The sequence below is a fragment of the Rhipicephalus sanguineus genome, chromosome 10, assembly GCF_013339695.2.
Source record: "Rhipicephalus sanguineus isolate Rsan-2018 chromosome 10, BIME_Rsan_1.4, whole genome shotgun sequence".
Classification (NCBI taxonomy): domain Eukaryota; kingdom Metazoa; phylum Arthropoda; class Arachnida; order Ixodida; family Ixodidae; genus Rhipicephalus; species Rhipicephalus sanguineus.
The window spans coordinates 85,667,439-85,692,047 of NC_051185.1; the positions used below are offsets into that span (position 1 = coordinate 85,667,439).

Sequence of the window (24,609 nt, forward strand, 5' to 3'; positions counted from 1 at the left end):
ATCTTAGTTAATTTTTTTAATTTTTTATTTATTGAATACTGCAGACCAAGAACTGGTCCAAGCAGGACAGGTACAAGAGGCAGGATATAATCAAAAACGCATGTGATAACATAAGATTATATCACGAGAAATAGAATCGAAACACCTACTAACAGAACGCATAAAGGATAACATGGCAAAAGTATTACATTAAATGCGGTTTGAGCGCCTGACAGCCATAATTAAGCCGTCACTTTGTCTCCCCCCTGAATACATAAGTTATCTGCAAAGGTGGTTTTCACGTTTTTCCCCTGGCTGAGTTTCAACAAAATCATAAAGCTTAATTGTGAAAACTCGGTATATCATGTCAGACTGGTGAGGTAGCGCCAGTGCTGGGCAGTATCGAAGATACATGTATCTTAGATACTATCTTAGATACTTGTTGGGTATCTTGTATCTGTATCGCGATACGTCTCGCAAGAGGTGTATCAGTATCTGTATTTCCGATACATTCAATAATGTATCGTGTATCTTAAGATACAAGATACTCCATCGGAACATCCCGCGCGAAACAATAAACGTTGACTGAACTCAGCTTCTCAAGCTCATGCGGCCGCCACTGAGGCACATGAATAAAGCAGTGACATTCACTGATCTTTCCGCTAGAGCTCTCTAGCGAAGGCAGCCGACGAGGTCTCCGCGTTGGGTATGCATATTTTTCTTTTAAAAGAATTCAGCGCCAAACTTTAAACACAAGCACACAGAAAGACATGACGGGGCGGGCGCTGTACTCCAACTGAATTCATTGAAAATAGACATACGCTGCACACGACGCGGAAGATCCTGGGCGCGTGCGCATTCAAGGCAGAAGATAATAAACGCAAACTGCTTATGATTGCCTATCTAGTAATCTGTATTCGCTTGCGTGCAAGGAAACAGAAGTGGTGCTGACACAGGTATCACCCCCTTGCTTGATAAAAAAAGCTTCCGAAAGCTCACGAGGTAATATTTCCTTACTTTTAGCTAGAATTTTTATCCTCTGAAGTCATGGATTACAATTTCCGCCATAAACTTTGCAGGAGCGACAATGGGCGGGTAGGTTCATGAAGGAAAACGAAAACGTCTACGTCATGTTGACCTTTTGTTTTCATAATTTTTTTTTCCTTTTTAGTAGTGACATTGCCGTGACGCTTGCTGTGCTGTGTACTCCCATGCGTGCGGCGTCTTTCGCACAAATTTTGGTGTCGCGGTAGAGTCGTTATAAAATTTTCTCTTGCGTAATGCTTCGTTCGATGTTTGGAGAATCCAAAAATGGCGTTTCTCTCGTGGCTTTCGCACATCAGCGATCTGAAGGATCTCGTGGATACAATTTTGACTTGCTATCTTTATTCAAATACTTTTTCAAATAAGTGACGCTTTCTTAGCTGTCCTTCTTTTGAATGACACTCACTACTTATGTCTCCCTATTCTTTACCCTCTGTTCAAAGCAATATGTTTTTGAACTCTCGGCTTTATTCTTACTTTTAACTGTGTGCGACATTTCTGCTGCTGTTTGATTATTTACATTCCACTCGAGTTTATTGCTATGTAAAGGTGATGTTGAAGAAAGATATACAGGGGTGGCTGGAGTATAGAGTAACAAACATCCTACTTATTACTTCATAAAACAGTGAAATTTAGTTTCAATTATAGTAACGAAAATCATTATGAACTCCTTCAAGATGTTAGGAAGAAGGTTCGAGAAGCATTGTTATACCAAATGCACTGTTTTTTTCATGAGCGTCACGAAGCTGTTTTATGACATTTTCCATAGTCAATCAGTTTTCTAATGTCTGGCACGATAATTCATGCCTAATTGTGATAGCCATTAGGTGTTCCGCCTGTGCCGTGTTTCTGTTATTATTCAATGTGATCGCAAGGGTTGCCGCTTGGGCAAGTTGGCGCTCTTTACCTCTGTTGTCTCGTCCCTTCCTAATCGTTCTATGCGCTGTTAACATTTCGAAATCAACGTGATTATCTGGTAACCGCCTTTCTATTTTACTTGGATATATATTTGTTTTTCTTTTTTAGGTCTCAATTTTTTTCTGCTAATATTCACCATACGATGGGAGCCCTAAGTGGCAATAGTGTGAATAGCGGCGGTGTCCTGCGACGCTTTGTGACACTATACAATACGTCTGAGACGTTTGTATAGTTCTACGACATAACATGTATGTTATGTCGTAGAAGAATGAATGTTAAAACATTGCACGTGTTTGCACGTTAGTGAGTATGTCGCGAACGAGAATTTTACGCCAGCAGATAATTAGAATGTGAAAAGTCAGCGTAGCTTTATGTACTCTACGTATACACGATACGCCACAGAAATGTCGCTACCAGCGTTGTTGCTGCTGTACATCTGTCCGGTGATCCGGTGTTGCGGATGCGGTAGTGCTTTTACGGACAAAGTACAAAACATGAGGGGCCTTAACAAAACACCGGTATTTTCGCCATCGCTCGGAGGCTTCTTATTGAAGTGATTTTAGTTATATGACAAACCCTAGCTGGTCGGCAAGCAGAGCAGCGACTCCCGCCAATTACGAAAGCGAGAAGCAGAAAGCACTGACAGCGCAGTGTATTAACAGCTGCCACGTTAAGCACCTAAAACAACACAAATAGGTTGTTTCAGAATGACACTATTATAGTTTAAGCAAGAAATACAAAGCTTATGGGATACTAACATACATTTCGTTCAAGTGACACAAAGTTGATCGCAGTTAAAAAATTTTCAATGCAAACATTTTTGCGAATAGACATTTGATGCTAAAATATAGGTGGTGATCAGAATTAAGCTTTATGGTTTTCTTAGAATTCCCCACGGAGAGGTACGTGAAGACCACCTTTCCAAATGAGTTACGACACAAAGTGGGATAATAATTATCGCTGACATCCACCCACTTAACAATGTAAGATTGCACATTGACCCTTTTATTGCGATAGCAATTATATGGACAGCCTCGGCTGGTTTTGCCGTCGCCGCCTTCATGCACCGTATATGTATATGTGTACATATAAATATAAAAGCCACAAAGAAAAATAAGTCAGAAATACTTTCCGACGCGCGGAATCGAACGGCTGACTTCTCGCTCCGAAACGCGCGTCTTTCAGCATGCTAACGGCGAGCTATTTATATACACCATTTTCTTCAGCGTGCTTTCTTACTCACCAGCGAGATGGCGCGAAGTGCGCGAGGCGCGCTTTAAAGGTCGTCGCCCCGCTCCTGCGAACGCCGATGCTCTTCGCCCTACAGGGCGTGGTCGCCTTCGTGCGCTTATCTCGAGGAAAGTAGGGGGGGGGGGCGGGGGGTGGAGCGGGGGTTTGTATCTCTTGTGCTTACCCCGCGATGTCCACGCTGTAGTCAAAGAGCGTACAAAAGTCACTTCGCTCGCTGCAGCGGCTGCGTTTGCGAAAGGAGCGCTCTGTTCAAACAGAAATAAGTAACAACTGCGACATTTAGTTCGCGCTCGTCCTGTGTGCGTTCTTTTCGTGCGTCCTTTGTGCTCGAGCGACGCACTGGCAATTTCGACCTGCTTTCCGTTATTCGCGTTACATTCCAATTAGTTGCTATCGTATTCATTGTGTCGCCGTTGCGGCGAAACTGACTTTTTTTACTGCAGTAAGCGGGCATGCATGTTTGTATTGAAAAGTTGAGTCAGTAGTGTTTTTACGCACTTCCACTTGCAAGAATTCTTCTAACATGTCCGTGCACCTATATGTCCGGCCGCGAAGTTTAATTGCGGTTCGCATGATTACGCACACGAGGCAATATACAGACTGGCGCAAAGCAACGCTCCGAAATCCCGCGGAAGTTTCTTGTGTCGTTTAGGCAAAGATGACGGTTATCCTTTAATTACCAGCGGGTGATATCAAGGAATGACTACGCGTCACATCACGGAGAAACATGCATGCTTAATCATTTGAACCGCAATTAAAGTTTGCAGCTGGATAATTGGGACCACGGAAATGCTAGAATTTTTTTCATGATGATCTGTGTAGAAAAGCGACTGCTTCTAACTTTTCCATACAAACATGCCCGCTTAGCGCAGCAAATAAAAAGTCCATTGTTGCATATTAACTGGGCGGCTTGCAGCGAAAATCACCCTCTCATTTTGCGTCCACCTGTCCACACAACTTATTTGCAAATGGGGCATTGTAAGAAAATCATCAAGGGTAAATTGGATCACCCTGTATAGATCTATGATGGCAAATTTGCGAATGTATCGAAGTATCGTAAGATACAATTGCAAAGTATCGTATCGGATACAATTAATGCAGCAGGATCTTGTATCTGTATTTCAAATACTTCTTGCCCAAGTATCTTGTATCGTATCGCGATACAATTTCAAAGTATCTTTGCCCAGCCCTGGGTAGCGCGCTTAGAACGAAGCGTCTTTGGGCGGCTATCTTATCCTTCAACGCGGAGTTACTAACGTCGACGACGCTATGGCACGTAATATATGCCACCGACGGTAGTGCGTAGGGCTCAATATTAAGTTGGCGCTAAGATAAAGTGAAAGCAGCATTTTTTTTTTTTTTGTCTTCGTTACACTTTTTTCGTGGTTGGCGTTGGACGCACCGAAATAACACTTCGCCGCTTTACGTTGACCTAGCTCCTTGCGGTAAAGCGCGCCATCGCCGCCTACGTCACAAGTTGGCGCATGCGTAGTTCTCGCTTGCACTTTTCCCGGGATGGTCCTGCGAGGTCGCATCAGCCGTCAGTGAACGAGCCATCGACCGAGTGCGTACTACTATGGCAGCAGCGCAGCGAGGGATCATGAATGACCCGCCCAACACCAGGCGTGCCGCAGCGGCTTCTTCTCCTGGAACGTGTTTCTGGGCCCTCCGACGCAGCCTCGCCACGCTGGACAGTGAAAGCAGCGACCGAGAGCGCTCGGTACTATCGAGAGGCGTCGCGACCCGGACCTCCGCTGTCAACGGCATGGCGGGTGACACATACGGCAGCGTGGCGTCGACCGCAGTGACCGCCAGGAAGAAAAGGAGACGGTCTATCAACAAGGCCGACAGGTCAGTCATGACTTCTTGCAGTGAATCGAGAAACAGCGTGAAGCGCACGAACAAGAGAGGCCTTCGTATCCTTCGCGCTGTTTCTGGATTCAGTTTGACTCGCCGTGGCGGTCTTGTGCTTATGGTGCTGGACTTACGACCCCACCGTGGCGGAATCGAATATCGGCTGCATTTTCGATGGATGCGTAAATGCAAGAAGCCCATGTACTACTTAGATTTAGGTGCACGTTATAGAACCCGATGTGGTCCAAATTTCCGGAGCCGTCCACTAGGCCTCCCTCATAATTATATCGCGGTTTCGTAACGCAATATCCCAACAATTATTTTTATGGATTCATTAGGGATAATAGAAGCGCAACTACCCTTGTAAACTTCTGGTAGTGCTTCTGCGGCGCTCACGCCCACCCAGCCAGTTCATATCAATTTGTACCCAACAATCCTGATGCGGTACTCTTCTGGTTCGTTGTAGTCTTATTTCTTCGTCACCGTGTCCAATAGCCTGCTGCGGCAGTGGTATAGATTCATGAAGCCGCGGTGACTCAACTGCCTTTTCGCCGTGTGGCTGGGAACGAAGCTGCGGGTCAGACTCTCGGTGGTGGCTGGCACGTTTTCCTGACAGGTGCGGATTTAAAGACCCCGCCGTCATAGTGTAGTTGCTATGGTGGGACGCTCCTGTATTCGTGGTCGATCGTTACGCCGCTACATGGTCATCAGCAGCTGTGGCGCTTCGCCGCTAAGCACGAGGGCTGGGGTTTGACAGACCACGGCAGCCGCGTCTCGATGGGGGCGGAATCATCGTTATCAAGTCAGATTTTCGCGTGTGTTTTGATTTCTAGGCTGAATGTTGTGCTCATTACGTAGCCTTACTGCAATAAAAGGGTCCCTGAGCAACCGTTCACAATATTTCCAAATATTTGCTCCTCTGTTGGCCTTTGGTCCGTCTAACGAAGTGCCACGCCAGCATATTCGTGCGCGTACCGTCATCATGAAAAGAAGCCGTCAGTTCTTGGCTATGTCAGTGATAACGCTTCATGTTCGACTGACGTAGTGTTGCTTTGCAGGGCCGTCTTGTGTAGCCTGATTCACATTGGTCTTGTTGCCAATCGCCCACCACCTCTATTTTTTTAGCAAGATATTCATGTGCAGTCCGCCTTCGCGATCTTATCACGCTTGGCCATAGCAAATATTATCGGTCCAAACACATGCGATAGACTGTTACCGCAAGGTAGCGGGTGCGACTGCATCGACGTCCGCAGCCGTTCTTCCGCCACACAAAAAGTTTGCCATCGTAAACGCTCATTCCTTATCTCGTTTCAGCTACCATGTTCAATGAACTGTCGTAATCGCGTCTAGGCTATTTCTTTAGGTATTTAGTGCGCTGCACACGCGTCAGAAATAGCGTGTAGCCGATTTACTGCCTCCAGCATTTATAACTATACAGCGCGAGCGCCGACCGCATGCAGTATCAGCGCCTTACGCTAGTGATAATCTGCGAGTCCAGCAGTAGTACGCGCATGCGCACAAAGCAGCGCTAGTGCAAGCATCGTCTGCCACGCTGTCCCTTTCAGAACAATGCACGCCCTGTATTATTCTTTAAATAAAGAGTCAATTTAGGCACAACGACGAAGCAATGAATGCGATAGCAACAAATTGTAATGTAACGCGAAGAAGGGAAAGCAGCTCCAAATTTCCAGCGAGAAGGACGCGCGAAAAGAACACACACAGGGCGAGTGCGAACTATTAATCGTCTCAGCTCGACACTTAAATCGTGTTGCTCAAACATGAAGGCCGCAGGAGACGAAAGCACGGGTATACATAACTTGCATGTGACGTCAGTTCCTGTCTTTCTTCCGCCATCGCAGAGTACATACGTCTCAGTGACTGTGCCGTGTTTACGTTCGTGCGGCTGATTGTTTAGCGTAGTTCGCGTGTTTTGATCGTCTGCCTTGCGCTTATGACGAAGGAGAATCGTTCACGACATTAAACAGCCTGCAGCGAAGCAGTGATGACTGGGGAACTCGGATCCTCCGTGTCTGCAGTGTCCGAGTACATGGTGTCGCACGTAGTGGGTGAAACAACTTCGCACGAGATCTGGAAACATAACTTGCCTGTTATGAAGTGACGCCCGAAGACACGAACGTTGTTCAATGTCTTGAGGTCCTTCCTGTTTATGCGCGCATAAGCCATGTGCTCCGCTTCTCTGAGAGCTCTTTCGTGCGGTCACACGGGTTTGCGATCACCTTTGGCAAACAGTACGTCCCCGCGTCTGGTCCTTTTTTTTTTTGTCTGATTTACACTTCTCGTGCGGCAGTCAAAAATTGCGGTGGCTTAGCTCGGCTATGCCAGGATATACGTAGCGTTAGCAAAGGTTCAGCTGATTATTCTGAACTTTCCAGATTGTCTAGGATTAGCTTGACTGTCATGCTTACTGCTGCTTTAATGACACACATTCGGCCACATCGTTCAGAACCAGTAAACCTGGCGGCATGGCCGGGTAACGATACCCATTATTAACGCTAAAGAGCGGAATGTTCTGCTTAACGAGAAAGTTCTTGCACGTTGTACAAACCCGCGCCACGGTTTCACCCCACTCAGGCGCCGCCACTAAACTCAACGTTTCACGCATGGCACTACTTAGCGGCGTCAGGTCTTTCATGTGCCATAATCTTTGAAACACGTCGCACACGTATCCAAACGGCGTGTTTACGAAGTCCGTCTCGAAGGTCCGAGTCGCACTGGCGCTTTCGCCAAGTTTCACAGTATAGGCAGTCGATCGGCGAGCCTTGACGTCATCGACGGCGTCTTGTTGTTGCTGCTGCAGAGATGGTCGGGCACGTCGCTCAGCATCCTGGCGACGCCGCTTTGCTAGACGTTCCTCCCTTTCCTCCAGTGTCTCCGCAGCACGTTCAGCCTTTCTCTGTTCATTCTTCGTACGCTGAAACGCTAATCGCCAGGCAACTACTTCGGGATCCGATGACATAAGCTTCTCGGCTGTTCTGCACCGTTGAGAAGCATTTGCGATCTCTTTCTCCATGGCGTTACCCACCTGCAAACGCCAGTCAGAGGGGTTATCAGGGGGCACCAGCGAATTGTCAGACGGCGAGCGCACAGCGAAGGCGAATAGCTGCGCGCGCCATGGCTACGACGTCACCCCTCTCGAATGCGCAGAGCAGCAGCGGCGAGGCGCGCGCGCCGGCGCCAGTCTGTCTGCCCGGCCGACGTCACTCCTCTCGCTCTCCGCCACCAGCAGCGGCGGTGGCTGAGAGCGCGTGAGATGCCGGCTCCGCACTCACCCTCGCGCATGCGTAGCACGGCTCATGATGAGCCACGCGAAACCGGCTGAGGCTAGGCAAGTGTAGCTAACGCTACAAAAATTACACCTTCTACCACTAAAGGGAACCATGTGTGGATGCGAAGCAGCAGGGAGATGGTTCAATTGAGCGGGAGATGGCGTAATCTTTTTTAGGAGCTGGCTCACCAGGTTCATAAACTGGGGCGAAGTCCCGCGCCGTAAGCTGCATCCATCCATTCAAAGCGTCGTGGAACGCGAACAAGAACGCTACGCGCGTCGTGTCTTCCCTCTAGCCTGGCCTTTCATTATCACAGGGCGAGCCGGGAACGCGGTCGACAGGCGCATGAGGGGGAAGCGTAGGAGAGGAGATAGGTGGAGGGGACGCGCATGCGCTAGTGCTCATCGCGGCGTAGCGCAGTAGAGAATGAGGCGCGCAAGAGGGGGAGAGCGTAGGAGGGCGCTCATCGCGACGTTGGACACGAAAGAATGAGGCGCGCGAGAGGGGGTAGCGTAGGATAGGAGAGGAAAGGGAGGAGGATGCGCATGCGCAGTAAGGGTGGTCACGCCGCACACCACCGGATTGGACTCCGCTATAAGCTGCTTCGCATCTAATATCGCACAAATCGCCATTGTGACGTACGGCGTTGACGGGAAATGAGAGAGCTGCTTGACTCGGTGTCGTCTGCTGCCATGTGCTTGCTGATGGCGGCGCATGCCGAAATTGTATCCGAGTTCCGCGGTGTGAAATGCTTGCAGGTTATGTATACACAGCAGGAGCGCGAACTAACAGCTGTCACAGTTGTTGCTTTTTTTCTGTTTGAACAGGGCGCTCCTTTCACAAACGCGGCTGTTGCAGTGAGCGAAGTGACCTTCGTACGCTCTGTAACTTCAGCACGGATATTGCAGTGAAAGCAAGAGTCATACAAACCACTCCCCTCACGAGATCAGCGCGCACAGGGGAAGACGCCCTGTAGGGCAAAGTGCACCTGGCCGAGAGTACCCATAAATTGTTATCGCAATAAAAAGAAGGAAAGCAAAATTGGGGGGAACAAAACCATGCGTGCGAGTAAAAACCGCGATCTACCGATGTACGTTCTCCTTAGCTTTCTTTCATGTTACTATATATATAGCCAAGGAAACCACGCGTATTTGATGCGCAAGAAAACTAGAATTTAAAAAAAGTAGCAAGCAATAACGATGAGTTGTCGCAAATGTTCCGTTTTTTATTCCTGCAGCAGTGTGACAGACGACGTTTCCTCAAGCGCTCATTCGTGCGTCTGCGCATTCTAGTGTCGGTCTCGCATAATGTCACCCATGTAAGGCGTTAATAACACGTGCAGTCGACGCGCGCGCAATATGTATAGGTTAAACTATTAGTTAAAGGCAACAAACTATTAGTTAAAGGCAACAAATTTTTCAAACAGGGGCCGCTGAAACTACGCATCTTGTACTGTTGTAGCGTTCGTTGCTGCGCGTATGTGCATCATCAGTTACTTACAGCATAATGTGAAAGAGCTAGGGTTCGTCTTATCCATTTTTATACCGAAAGCTCTTATGAGATCAGAACAGCCGATTTTGGTGGCGTAATTGTCCGCCGCCGCCATTGGTGTCTGTAACTGCTATCGCGCACATTGAGAAACAACAAAACAAATTCAGCCGATCCCACGCCTTTTGGGAATCCGTTCCATGCGAAGCAGTCAGCAAGCTGCATTTCTTGGATGCATTTCATGGTGCATTCCATGCTGCAATACATTATTCCATGCTGCATTTCTTGGCTTTGAGCCAAGCGTTGCAAGGTCGATCGGCGTGTTTTTGTAAGTGGAGTAGTTGTGTTCACATCCTGGGTTTACCAGGAACGTCGCCTACACGAAGTGCACTTTACGGTGCGATGTGGATATGATACGAACATTTCGTTAGCGTATTCCTCCGGAGTCGAGCAACGCTTAAATGTAGCATGCTGAATCATAAAAATACAAATGTAATGTTTCTTGCAGTGCTTCCAAAACGGAGCCAACAGTGGAGCCACAATTGACATTAATCCGACATGACGCCTGTATTATAAGAGTACATGTGTAATGTTTATTGCCTAGTTACAAAATTAAATGGCCAGCACAGCAACCACCATTTACGTTGCACCGCCGTTACGCCTGCATAGGGTCTTTTTCCAAAGCATTTTCATGACCTCGCGTGGCTGTGTCGTGGAATACGTTACTGCCACGCAGAATGTTTCGGTTCGATTCCTGCTGGGATCCTGTTTTAAAGGGACACTAAGGAGCAAAACGATTTTTCTCGCATTAGTAAAGTAGTCTTCGACGATAGCAAAAACACCACGCTTGCAGCGAGAAGACTCCTATCAAGCGAGAAAACGCGCAAAAGAAAATACAGGTGGCGACGCCACCTTGGAATTCCCGCACCATTTGCCGTGACGTCACATATTTTTGACGGCGCCTGCTTGGGCCTTCGTAGCTCCTAATCGGTTAAATCGAAGTACATTGTCCTCTGAGGGGGCCAGAGACTTGACATAACGCGTTTGTGGAAATTGCGTCGAGCCAGTGGCGCCAAAGTACGTTAAATGCTCTTTGAAACCTTTTACGTCACAAATTACAAAGTTTGGCCTGAAATTTAAAAATGAAACTTTGAACTTAGTTTTCTCCTCTAATAATAAACCTATGGTGGTGAAATAAACTGCAAGAGTTTTCCGAGCACACTTTATCAATCTAAATCAATTCATTGTTTCTCTTTAGTGTCCCTTTAAAGACGAGGGAACTTAAAGTAATTTTGGTCTGTCTGTCTGTCTGTCTGTCTGTCTGTCTGTCTGTCTGTCTGTCTGTCTGTCTGTCTGTCTGTCTGTCTGTCTGTCTGTCTGTCTGTCTGTCTGTCTGTCTGTCTGTCTGTCTGTCTGTCTGTCTGTCTGTCTGTCTGTCTGTCTGTCTGTCTGTCTGTCTGTCTGTCTGTCTTTGTGTTTGTCTGCATGTCACTCGATTCAGCCACCCGGCCAAAGTTGAACCACTTGCTCAAGGGCCAGCCATCTTGAACGGCTGACTAGGTTCATACTTGTGTACATTGTTGATCAAAAAGCAAATATTAACGCGTATCTGAGGCGCAAGATCACTAGTTAAGTATTAGGTGGTGTGTTCCTTTAAGGGAACAGGGTGAGCCATATACCCGCCATGTATTTTAGGCGAAGTTTATGTACCTTTTTCTAGATAACCATAAAAGTTAGTTATTCTTTTGCTATCATTGTAATGATAAGCCTTTCTTCTTCTTACTGAAGCATATTTAGCACTGAAAATTTAAATGTTAGCATTTTGTAAATTTGTTTATATCACGTACTTCATTATTACTCTGTAATAGGTATTGGATGTCGTGTTGCGGAAAAGCACTTCCTCACACAAGAATCATTCTGCTTCAGTATATGCCCTAGCACGTTCTCTAAATACTGGCCGAAATTTGTGTTCCTAGATACGGCGGTTTCTGAGATAAAGGAACAGAAGTACAAAAAAGCATGTTTTGAGATAATCGCGTTTAAAGTGGAAAATCTGCTTTATTTCAAAAGTACCACAAAATAACCGCCAATTGAAGGACACTTTCAATAGGCACCAGCCAGATACTCATCACCAATATCAATTCTTTTTGTGTTGAGGCGTCCTGCCTGGCGAGCCTTCTTTGTCGCCTGCTGTGCAGCCCTGTCAGTGAAGTATTGTCGACGCAGGTCAAGGGTGCGTAGGCCCTGCACTGTCTAGCGCCCTGCTGAGATTCCAATGGTGTTCAGTACATTCAGACGGGCTATATTACCACCATTAAAAGTGAACACAGCATCAAGAGTGCATATTTTCGATGTTTGGTGTCCGAGAAACCCGTTTTTTGAAAGGGGTTCCCACACGACATTGTTGTACGACTCGTTGGGGTTTTGAGTTTTCCCATGGAGGCATTTAGAAAGTAATTCAGGATTAGCAAGTTGCTGATCAATTGGCTTCACAGCCTCAAGAACAGATGCTGGAAGGTGTTCTTTCTGAACGTATGGTTCACCAATCAAGTGGGCTTCGTTGAATTTGCATCAGGTGTCGGCGTCCTTCGGGCAAAGGCCGTGGGGTGGATTTGTATCCGTTGGCCATGTGTAAATATGTGAGTGCCTCAAAAGCGACGTTTCCTAAGCACCTTCTTCGATCGTGGCATCACACCAGGTTGAAAACCGAAAACAGAGCACATTGCGAACAACGCGCGCAAACACGCGCAAAAAAAAAAAAAACGCGCGCAAAGTGCTTTCGGCTGCGGCTAAACATGGACTCGGCTGATGAAGCACTTGTTTCCAGACCAAATCGCATTACCACTAAACTTGTCAAACAATTAGTCGCCTTGATTTTGGCGCGTTTTTAGCTGCCCACGTGTGCATTCAGCGAAGCGTAAGGAAGGACGTGGCAGGCTGCCGCAGAGGTTCCGAAATATGTCATTTTTACACAAAAAAAGTCGCGCTGGAACAACCAAATGACTGATTCTGGTTCAGAAAAGGCCGCAGATTTCAAATTGCGCAAAAAGAATAAAATATTTTTTTAAATATTTTTGCTCACCCTGTCCCCTTAATAGAAAATACATAGATAAGTAATTCTAGAGATCCTAGTTTCTTAAGCTGCGCTGAAAATGCGACTGCGCTGAAACTCTCCTTCCTCCGTGCCCTCTGCACGAGCTCATTGTTGTGTTTCGGTTTCGGTTCAGTATTGCAATGTACGAATGCCATGGGGTGCCGGTCTGGCATTCCTGTTTTACCCAGGCGACGTGTAAATAAGTGTGTGGAGAGTACTCGTTGAGTGCGGACGTTTCTTCTGCTTCGGCGCTTCGCGCCAAACCGCGTGTTCGGGCTCGCTGGCGTCCCCACCGGTCGCGTTGGTCACCGCCGGTCTTCGCCTGCTGCTGCGCCGGGACTACCAGCCCGGAACACAGCACTCATGTTTCCCGACGTATTGCCAGATGGCGTCCATATCTCACGCAGCGCCTCTTCTATCGTCTTTAGACGACATTTGCAGCGAAGCACACATATACGCGGCCTATTTTATTTTTTTGCATTCATCGGGTGAACGGTGCAGATGTCTGTTTTTCTTAACGCTCTCTCATTTGTTACCAATGGCTTTTGTCGCCGTTCCTGGGCAGATACAAGCTGTCAATCACCTGTGGTACATACCCGCATACGGCGGCCCGTGGTTAACGGGTATGTGCCACAGGTGTCTCGATGAAAAGTGTTGTCGATGTACACAACAGCATTTTCATGTTATTGATGTCATGACAACAGCCATATATTGTAAAACCCTCTTACCCTCCTATGCGCGTCTTGGTCTACAGCCAACTTAAGGAGGCGATCATGAGAGCACCCAGACGTAGGTGGATGGATGGATGGATGGGTGGGTGGATAGTGATCAATGTGCCTTTGGTTTGCTAAGAAATTCTTCGATTTAAAAAAAGAAAACCATGGATCGAGTGGGACTTCAGCCATGGTCCTGTGCGTGGTATTGCTATTGTACCACGGAGCCACGCCGGCGCTCGAAAGTGCCTCGCAAAAGGCGCGTATACATGCGTCATGTCGGGCCCGGAATATAGCGTTGTAGAAGAGTAAAACAACGCCATGCGACACACAATGCGAATTGCTTAACGTGTGGGTGGTTTAAAAATACCTGCTCATTACAAAGGGCTCTACCATGATTCGCAGTCATCAGCCACATGCGTCATCAAAAAAGTGCACAAGATCCCTTCGAGGCGCGTAGTGGGTTCCTCGTTTCTCTTAAGAATGACGAATAATGGCAGAGTGGACTTATCCCTTCTTCTTAGGATGGTGATATATATTGCATATGGCGTAGTGGATAGCTTGCAGCTGTACTTGCCGTGATCGCCTCAAGGGAGTTTACAAGGGGCTCTAGAAAAGTCACGCATCCAGCCTTTGCTGGGACTGCGCTGCGTGTTCCGAGCAGGGGTGGCGTTTTTAGCGTTAATATTGTACTGTGTTAAAATGTACTTTGCTGTCCGTGCTTTATGCGCATACTACTCTGCGCATTCATCGTTGCGCTTCATTCCATGCAAGGTAGCTCTAGCTATCAGTGTTCATTCTCGTTAAGCTATCGATCTTTAACAAATGTCGGTCGGCCTTTCTCGTTCTTTCATGCGGCCTTTCTGCGATCAGAAAAAAAAAACGAGGCTTGCTACAAGGCTTGGTGCAAAAAAATGGGAGCATATACAGCTAGTCGCTGACTGCTTCGCATGAAACTGATTCCCCCAATGCGTGGGATTTACCGAATATTTAATGGTAAAACTTCCTTAAGGCATACGTTACGCTCTTACGAAACATCCAATGGTGGTATGTCGGCGGCAAGTCTTGCACCCTATTGTTTTATCCATGTCAGGCATTCGAACACGGGCGTGCATAAAAAAAATTCTGTAACCCTACGTCGCACTGACCTTAACCCATATATGCCCAAACTCAGAACAAAAACATGGCTGATCCCTCTGTCATAGGAATCGGTATAACACGAATGTGAAACGTGTCTTCACAGACTTAGTTGAGCGTTTGTTGTGCATTCTTTCGCCCCAAGAGCGAAGGAATGAATGCTACAGCATCATATTGTAATGTTACGCGAAGAACGGCAAGCCGCTCGATACTTGCAATGCGCTGCTCAAGCAGAAAGAACGCGCGGAACGAACATACACAGGATGAGCGCGAACTGTCACAGTTGTAACTTATTTCTGTGTGAGCAGCGCTCTCCTTTCGCAAACGCGGCCGCTGCAGTGAGCGAGGTGACCTTCGTGCTCTCAACGGAAACTTGCAGGCAGAGCACAAGACGTACAAACCACCGAGATCATGAGATAAGCGCCCGCACGAGCGACCACGCCCTGTCGAGGCGCGCGCTAATCCGCCTGGGGGACGACTTTTGAAGCGCGCTCTTCGAGCCCTTCGTGCCATCTCGCTAGTGATAACGAAAACACGCTGTACCGCCGATCTCTGAGTACAGCCGCCGGCAAATGGAGTACATAAATAGCTCACCGTTAGCATAGCAGAGAACATGTCGTCTGTGGCGGAGTCGTTTCGCGCTGCGCGCTGGCGATCGAGAGGTCGTAAGTTCGACTCCCGGTGACGGAACTTTTTCTTAGTTTTTTCTTTGCCATATGTTAGTCTTTATATTTTACAACGACATATCCGTGACGGAAATGCGTCAGTGCAACCGTGGTGGATCCCGGCATGAGACGCTTTCGTGTTAAAATGACAAAACATTTTTTTACACTTAAAGTGTACTTATGCCCTCAAGAGAATGCACAAGTTCTTTATTTACTGCCAAGTAAACGCAACACTGTTTTTCAAGCCGTCCTATACATATAGGACACTGGGCATTAGGGGTGCTACGTGTGGATGTCGTAAGCCTTGAAACATTTCACGTGCACGCAGATATTGCACTTCTGCCTCTCCATGACGTTTTTCATACAAAGTACGCGTTTGCCCGGAGAAAGCGGTCGGCACGTGGCAGCATGAAAAGCAAGCAATGTCTAGCTTTGCACATGTTCAGAATGAGGCATGCTTGATGTGCTGTAGGTGGCGCTAGTCATCAGCTAAAGATATAGCGATGTTAGAGGGCATCAAAGAAGCGTCCTATATGTAGGACACTGGGCATATATGGGTTAAACAACACGAGTTCTCCAAGTTAGGCGGGAGCCCTCCGCTTTAAACCACGAATAACCCTAAAGTCTCTGGACAGTCACGATTATTCTCGGACTAAAAACGTAGTAATCTAGGCGCTTTGAGCGCCGTGAGTAGATCTGACGCATCTGAAGCGAAGCCTCGGATGCGTCATGAAACACCAAAAATTGACCGTCGGCGTCCCTTCTAGGCGGCGTCAACACGAGTGACGCAAGAAAATCACCACGTCATGACGTCACCATATAACCTCATTATGACTGCACAAATTGCCAAAATTTGCGACGTCAAAGTGACATCACTGACGTCAAATCACGGGCCGTCACAATGTAGCGTCAGCACACGACATCGTCACTCGGTCAAAGGTGGACCGATCACGAAGGCAGTGCTAAACCAGGTGAGCTGCAAAAAGCTTGCAATGCCTGCGATCCTGGAGGCAGTGCAAAATCACGTTAATTGCACACAGCTTTCTGACGGGGTGGGGTATGATCAATGCTCCGACTAACAAAAAGATGGCTTTCGCCTTCCAGCCATCTTAGGCGAACGCATAAAGGACCTTGTGGGTTCTTTTTGTTTTGAAGGACTTCCGATTTCGTTAAAAAAGCGCAATATTAGCGTAAAGGAACTCGTGCGCAGCCCTAAAGAAAACTTGGTTTAGGTGTTCACAATTGGCGTCATATCCCCTCTAAAGAATGGTAATAATGGCCATTATAATACATTTTATAATGTATTTAGATGTTCAAATGGAGTACCAACTAGCCCAAACATGCACCTTGATAAATTACATTTTATAATGTGCCAGTTCACCTATCGTAGCTGAGCGTTTGGCTATATTTCAACGATTCTTTTTCTCTGGATGGAAGCCTTCATTTTTTATTTACCTGTGTCGTTAAAAACTCCTGCTACATCCATAACTTCCCTGTGTTTTTTTGTTTTTTTTTTAACCGGTGCCCCAAGGTCTCTTATCTCTACCGCTGACCACTGAATAGGTGCAAGCGTTCTAAAACTCGGAGACTGTAGGGAATAGATAGCGGCGACGCATTTTATTGAGTCAATATTCTGGTATTCCGCAATACGAACTGAGTATATAATCAAAGTTTTTTGCTGCAGCGGACGCGTGTCTCATCCTGTTGCGAGTATCGATGTTGCGTGTATTTTATGAGGCCTTAGATGCCTCATAAAAAGCGAGAAGCGGGCGTCGGCGGCGTCAACACGAGTGACGCCAAAATCACCACGTGATGGCGTAACCACATGGCATCCCCGTTGGCCAAAGCTGCGCTGATCTCGGAGGCACTGCAAAACCACGTGAAGTGAACGAAACTTTCAATGCCTCCGTTCCCGGAGGCAGTGCGAAACCACGTTGGGCGCAGAAAGCTTTCAGCGGCTAGGGGTGTCGATGCAATCGACTGAGAAGCAGTACGCATTTCGGCTTCTTGGTTCATGATTACGAGTAGAAAACAGCGATGACATGCGTGTCATGATTTTCATGATAACTCATGTTATTTATGTTCGTCACACGGTCACGTCGGAAGAGACCAATATTGGTGTATATCAAGCTAGCGAAACGGCTGCCAGCGCACCATGAGCGTGGCACGTAAGTCATGCTGTACATGACATGCGTGTCATGATTTTCATGATAACTCGTGTTATTTATGTTCGTCACACGGTCACGTCGGAAGAGACCAATATTGGTGTATATCAAGCTAGCGAAACGGCTGCCAGCGCACCATGAGCGTGGCACGTAAGTCATGCTGTACATGACATGCGTGTCATGATTTTCATGATAACTCGTGTTATTTATGTTCGTCACATGGTCACATCGCAAGATGCCAATTTTGTTGTATATAAAGCTAGCGAAACGGCCGCCAGCGCACCATCAGCGTGGCACGTAAGTCATGCTGTACATGACATGCGTGTCATGATTTTCATGTTAACTAGTGTTATTTATGTTCGTCACGCGGTCACGTCACAATATACCAATTTTGGTGTATATCAGTCTAGCGAAACGTCCGCCAGCGCACCATGAGCGTAGCATGTATATCATGCTGTAGATGACATTCGTGTCATGATTTTCGTGTTATGACTTGTCATTTATGTTTGTCACACAGTCATGTTACGCCATACCAATTTTGGTGCACATTCTATTAACCAAGCGACCAGGAGAGCACGAAGTCGTAGGCGGATAGATAGATAGATAGATAGATAGATAGATAGATAGATAGATAGATAGATAGATAGATAGATAGATAGATCTATAGATAGATAGATAGATAGAAGATAGATAGATAGATAGATAGATAGATAGATAGAATAGATAGATAGATAGATAGATAGATAGATAGATAGATAGATGATAGATAGATAGATAGCTAGATAGATAGATAGATAGATAGATAGATAGAGATAGATATAGATAGATGATAGATAGATAGATAGATAGATAGATAGATAGATAGATAGATAGATAGATAGATAGATAGATAGATAACAGCGCTAGGAAGACGGGAAGGACAAACCACGGCGCTGACTACAGCAACTAAACGTTTTATTTTTCCACTCAGCATGTATACACTCCACCACTATCTCAATAACACAAGCCTTCATTTTTTTTGTTTTTTCGCTTCTTTCATTGATATAGTAGATGGTATATATTAGCTGAGTGGAGAATATAACACGTTTGCTTGTTAAACAATGTCGTGGTTTGTTCGTCCTTCGTCCTGTCTTAGCGCTGCATTTCAACGAGACTGAGAAGGTGGTTTGGTGTTCGAGTCGTCTTAGGGACCTGAATAAGGCACACTGACTATATTTCAGTGTTTTCTTGCAATGTTCACCAATTGCGGCCTTCATGTTTTTTGATGTGCAGCATTAGCCCAGAGGCGGCGGCTGGCGGCGGCTCTACGTCGTCGGACGAGAAGACTCCGCTGAGTCAAGGTGGCCCGCCTCCGCTGCCGACGTCGATGCGATGTCGCTTGCCCAGCGGCTCACCGTCATCCTGTCTCAGCGATGACGAGCTGTTGGACCCGTTCTGCCCGCCATCGAAAAAGGGAACTGTTGGCTTCTTCTCCTGCGGTCTCGGGGGTTGCAGAAAGATCAAGGAAGCGGGCCACATTTTCATGAAGTCATTCCTCGTGGTCGCCCTCCTTGCTGCTGTGGTGAGGTGGCTTCCGAAGAGCTTTTACTATTACTACTTGTGAAGCAGAAACCGACAGATGCCTCACAAAACACGAAAATTGACCGTCGGTGGCGTCCACACGAGTGATCATGCAAAAAAGAAAATCACGTGTTGACGTCCCCATATGACTTCGACATGACGTCACAGATCGCCAAATTTTGTGACGTCACGTAATGTGACATCACCTGCTGACCTCACCACATGGCATCGTCCTTTGGTCAATAGTGGGCTGATCACGGAGGCAATGCAAAACCAGGTGAAGTGCAGAAAGTTTGCAATGCCTCTGACCCTGCAGTCAGAGCAAAATAACGTTAGGCGCGCAGAAAGCTTCCAGAGGGTGGCGCGGCAGAAACACTACATCGACTGAGAAGAAAAAGACGGCTTTCGCCTGCGAGTCGTCTTATAGGCGAATGCATAAGGGATGCTGCGAGTTCTTTTTTCCAAGGAACAGTTTCAAGGTAAACTTTCACGGTACCTCTCTAACTGTAGCCGCGTCGAAGTAACGTGTTCAACGTGACGTGTTCAGGGCTATGTGCTCAAAGTAACGCTGGCGAGGAGGATGTTGTATGTTGCAGGCGGATCTAGCCTTGCGAAATATGCAGGCGATTGCTCCGCCTTGGTGTTTTGTTAGCAGCGTAGCTGTTTGGCAAATCGCTCCTTGTCCAACGAACCAAAAAGAAAACGCCAGGCCTGCGCTGAAACCGCAGCACAGTCACAGCGAAAGCTGGAAGAGCGGCGTTTCTAGAGCCCGTCAAGCTCTCTGGGGCTACAATAAAAGTATACTAGAAAGGTTCCCACTACGCCATAAATCACAATTTTTGTGAAGTTGGGAATCACCTACTAAGCCATTATTCGTCATTCTACGGAGAAGCGAGGCCCCAGCTGCACACCTTCTAAGGGGTGGGCAGCTTTCAACCACCCGCTCGTTGCGCATGTTTTGACGCCAGGTGCGATTCTCCCACGCAACTTTATATGCTTTAAGGAGACTTCTAGTGCTATCGCGCTCAGTATGAGCTACATCACGCGAGCGCGTGGCCGAGCGCTCTGCAAGGTTGCACAGTGGCGCAGATTATGGAATATTTTCGAGTTCTCGGGAGAGAGTTTGGCTGTCCCTTGGAGCGCGCATCGCCTCCACTTGCCTTTACCCTCGCCCTCGTTTTGCCGTGTGGTCATATCAGCTCCGAAAATGACAACTTTGAGGGTGAAAGCAAGCGAGTAGGGGCGATGTGCTCTCGCAGGAGCAGCCAAACACTCTCCCGATAACTAGAAAATATGCCATGATCGGCGCCACTGTACAACCTTGCAGAGCGCTCTGTCACGCGCTCGCATGATGTAACTCATACTGAGCGCGATAGTAAATGACATTCTTAAAGCGTTTTTCTGGAAAGCTTTATCCGATCCAGTCTGCGAAGCAGTTTCGAGCACTGGCGTGCCTCTGTGGTAGAACACATGCTTGCACGCAGAAGGCCTGGGTTCGATTCTCATTCAGACGGATCATTTTTATTTATTTGCATCTGTCTCGAATTTTCGCTGAATTACCAGCGCCCATTTTTCGCTCACAACTAAGAACGCCGCCGTCACCGCCGGAACTTCAGCGAAACGAGCCCTTCAACGTCATCGCGTTAAAAACGTAGACACAAGCAACGCACAGACAAATAGGACGAATAGTTGAAACGTGTAGTCAAGTACTTTGTAACGTTGTTAAAGGAGCACACTGAACTGCTCGATCGGAAAAAGACCAGTCGCTAAAAGAAGTATTAACTTAAGTGCCTCTAGTAATAATTCTATTGCAGCTAATGAAACGATATAACGCTAAGTAATGATAAAAAGGTGGTGTGTTTACAGGTTCTGCGATAAAGAAAACATGATTTGTAGGTACCACCCTGAGGGACTCTCTTATGACAGGACATTATAAAAACATTAAGAAACCCAAGGCAACGTGACTAGAAAAAAGGAATGCCATTTGTCTGCATGCGCTACGAATCCGGAAACCGGTAAGTAATGCCATAATTGGGAGTCATCATCAAGTCAACGACTATGTTTACGAAACATCTGCAGACAGCATAGGGCTACCTGAGTACTTAGTAATGTCCCATATTACGTAAAAAAATTACGTCAGCTGTAATCCACATTATATTACTTCCTACAGTTGACATCCTTGGCCTGCTGCTTTCTTGTAGGCAGCGGGTGGTTCGTTAATGCACTATTGGTGTTCCTGGCCAGAATTTAGCGATGCCAAATCGCACCGTGAATTCTCACACAGCCTTAATCATAACGAAACTTCCGCGATGCTAACAAAGACGAAGAGTAGCATTCAGATAATTGGCAGGCTCGATGTGTAATCCAATTATGGGTAACCAAACATACTTCATGGAAGGGGGGGGGGTCGCTTTCAGCGAAATCCTTGTAATATCTCTTCGCATTAAGTGTAAAAACCATTGAATGTGTTCATGCAGTATTTGAGCATCCGCAACCATGCTCCAAGGCATGCACGGTTGTGAATACTGACACGGGGTGCGTGTCATACTGAGGAAGTGCGCTAGAAAAATAAACATCGCTCGTTGTTTATTATTAAATTCCACCGAGGACCACCGTTGGGATGGAAAAGTAAAACGCCGCTATATACAAATAGGACAAACAAAACACAAAAAGAGGCAAGAAAATTTAAGGAGGCATAGAACTTCGCTTGAGACTTGCATCGCCTAAACCGTAGTATAATGCACGGTCAGATTAGGCTTTGTCAACGTCGCGCAAAGTTAGAGGCGCGAATCATTTAGTCTAATATTTTCATGGTACTGCACGAAACATATTTGTAAGGCTCATTTTTTCAGCGAAAGGGTGTCGCAAATTTTTAAGGCGAAAGCCTTACATGCCTCATCAAACGCGAAAATTGACCCGCGTCCCGCGTCGCTGTCGTCAACACATGTAACGCAAGACATCATGGCGTGTTGACGTCATCATGTGACGTCATCTTGATCTCACAATGTTTGCGACGTCGCTATGACGCCATCACGACGTCTCATCCCATGAAGTCACATGATGACGTCACCGCATGACATCGTAGCTTGGTCAAAGGTGGTCCGATGACGGAGGCAGTGCAAAACAGCGTTAGGTGCCTCCGATCCCGGAGGCAGTGTAAAACCACGCTAGACACAGAAAGCTTTCGGAGGTTGGCGGGACAGTATCAGTACATCGACTGAGAAAAAAAAGAAGACTTTTGCCTTGCAGTCGTCTTAGGTACGTGCATAAGGTACCTTGCGAGTTTTCATTATGCAATGGAGCTAGCTTGCAGTTAGCTCTGAAAGTCCACGTAGGGGATAATTCTCTTGTTTCACTAAACGTTGTACGTAGCGAGGTTACGACCTTTTGTGAGACACTGTAACGTTAGTTTTCCACATAATTTGGCTACTCATTTCAGCGCAATGCCGCCAGCTGGAGAAAGTGTTATGAAAGGGAAAAGCGGTGTTTACTCGTTTGTAGCACAAATCTACGCGATGCATGCGGATTTTTTCAGAGAAAGCATGACATTTTTTTTGTATTTCATTTGTCTCTTTTTATTTCAGTGCTCGCAACGTGCTAAGGTAGTAATGTAGTAGAAACAAGAAATGCAGCAAAAGTGATGCGTAACTTCTGCTGTCTTACCATTGTCAGTCAGATTTTGATACCGTAAAAAAGCTTTGCTCATACGTCGAACAAGCTGAAAGGGGCCTTGAAACACCTTTCCACATAATCATCAAATATCAGTGTCAGAGGTAATGACCTCATGAATAAATCACTGCAAAAGTTTTTGGAGTTCGTCAGGAGCGAGCGGTGTTACAGGGATTTGTCGTACGCTTCAAGCGCTTTTTCTCTTCTCTCGTCCCGACGAGCACGCTGGAAGCTACGCAGGAGGAATGACAAAGGCGCAAGGAGCTAAGCCAGCGCGCGTCATGAAACGCGACCATCCTCTCCAGGTGGGATTCCGGTGCACGCTAGTTTTGCAACTTTTCAATTTTAGCAGACCATAGACACCCCCCCCCCTCCTGGCTGCGGGTCTAGTAGTACCCCATACCTGGGGCATGTGATGGGCATTCCGACAGCAGTTTCCGCAACTCCAGAAAGTATCGGTTCCATTTGACTTTCGTGGACAAAATGTAGTATTCCTCGATAGTATGCTACGAACTAAATGAGACTACCATCTTTGTGGTAGCGTTCAAAGCACGGCACTGCGCCATGTTCGTTTATAACGCGCGGGAGACGAAAGGCGTGCATTTCGCCGTTTAGTCAGCAGACTCTCATTCATTAAAAGCGCCAATAACGGAACTCGTGCTGCCATCTATATTTCAAATAGGAAAAAACCATTTGTCGAGCTGGGCTCTTGAAAAGCCCTATGAAACATTGGTGAAGAGCCATGACGAACACAGCGCGTCATAAGCAAAAAAAGTGACAATTTCTCATGACGAGCTCAGCTCGTCATAAGCAGTGGAGGGGTTAAGACGGTCAATTTCACCGTGCAGGGCCTGTTCGACAGTCTAAGCATTCAACTCCTCGATAAATGCAAGTCACACGTACTTCAACGTAGTGAAAGGTCTTCACCTGTGAGCTCTCTCAAACCAACAAGCACTCATTCCTAATTAACTTGAAGTCAGAAGGAGCACTGGCTTGAGGCTTTGGGAGCTTTCGCTCGAACATCTTTTTAAGGTATTGGTCTAAAGTTAGCGATCATGCTTCGAGTATAAACCTATAGGGCAAACATATTCGCCTTTCACGGCAATACAGAACGTGCAGTGATTTTATAGCGATGATAGACAACGCAGGGAGGTAAAGCTCATAACCGTTTTATGACAATACAACGCGAAGCATATCACCGCCGAATGTTTTACGAAGGCCAGAATCACCTGCGTGTCAGTCCACAGAAACGAGCATAACCATTGTCTAAACTCGGCAGTTTCAGTGCGTGAAATGGTTAAAGCTTTGACGAAATATTCAACTGATATGGCAGTGAAGGTGGCTGAGAAGTGTCAGATGGACGAAACAATATCATTGTAACAACCTCTCGTTTTCAGGTCCTGATGGGCATATTTCCTGAAGCGGACGAAGACACCAAGGGCAGCAAGTTCAACGTCACAAGTGGCAGTGGATCGCACCGTATCCTTTCGACCAGAACTCTCGATTTTCCTTAGATGCAAATATAGGTAATCTGCTATGGGTGTGGCTTGTTCAGCGCCAGGGCGGAGATTCGATTTCTCGCGACGACATTCGCATTTCAATGGGCGCGAAAGGCGAAATGTCCGCGTGCTTAGACTTGTCCGCGTAAACGTTACAGAAAGTCATCTGAGCCGACCTTTGGACAAGCGGAGCCTTCAAGGCTGCAACTGCAAAGCAGTTACAGCCTTCAAAAGTCAGCTTGTCGAAACGTCGGCTCCAGCAAACAAGCCCTGTTTACGAATTTTG

General features: G+C 46.8%; 1 protein-coding gene across 1 annotated transcript in view; it reads left to right on the forward strand.

The window, feature by feature from the left end:
- The first annotated feature begins 4,697 nt into the window (after positions 1–4,697).
- Positions 4,698–24,609, forward strand: part of LOC119372206 (P protein-like) — a 48,537-nt gene continuing 28,625 nt past the window's right edge. Inside the window, 3 exon segments of the mRNA XM_037642683.2 lie at positions 4,698–5,043; positions 18,868–19,156; positions 24,222–24,303. Coding sequence (XP_037498611.1) covers positions 4,769–5,043; positions 18,868–19,156; positions 24,222–24,303 — 646 coding nt within the window. The 5' untranslated portion in view covers positions 4,698–4,768.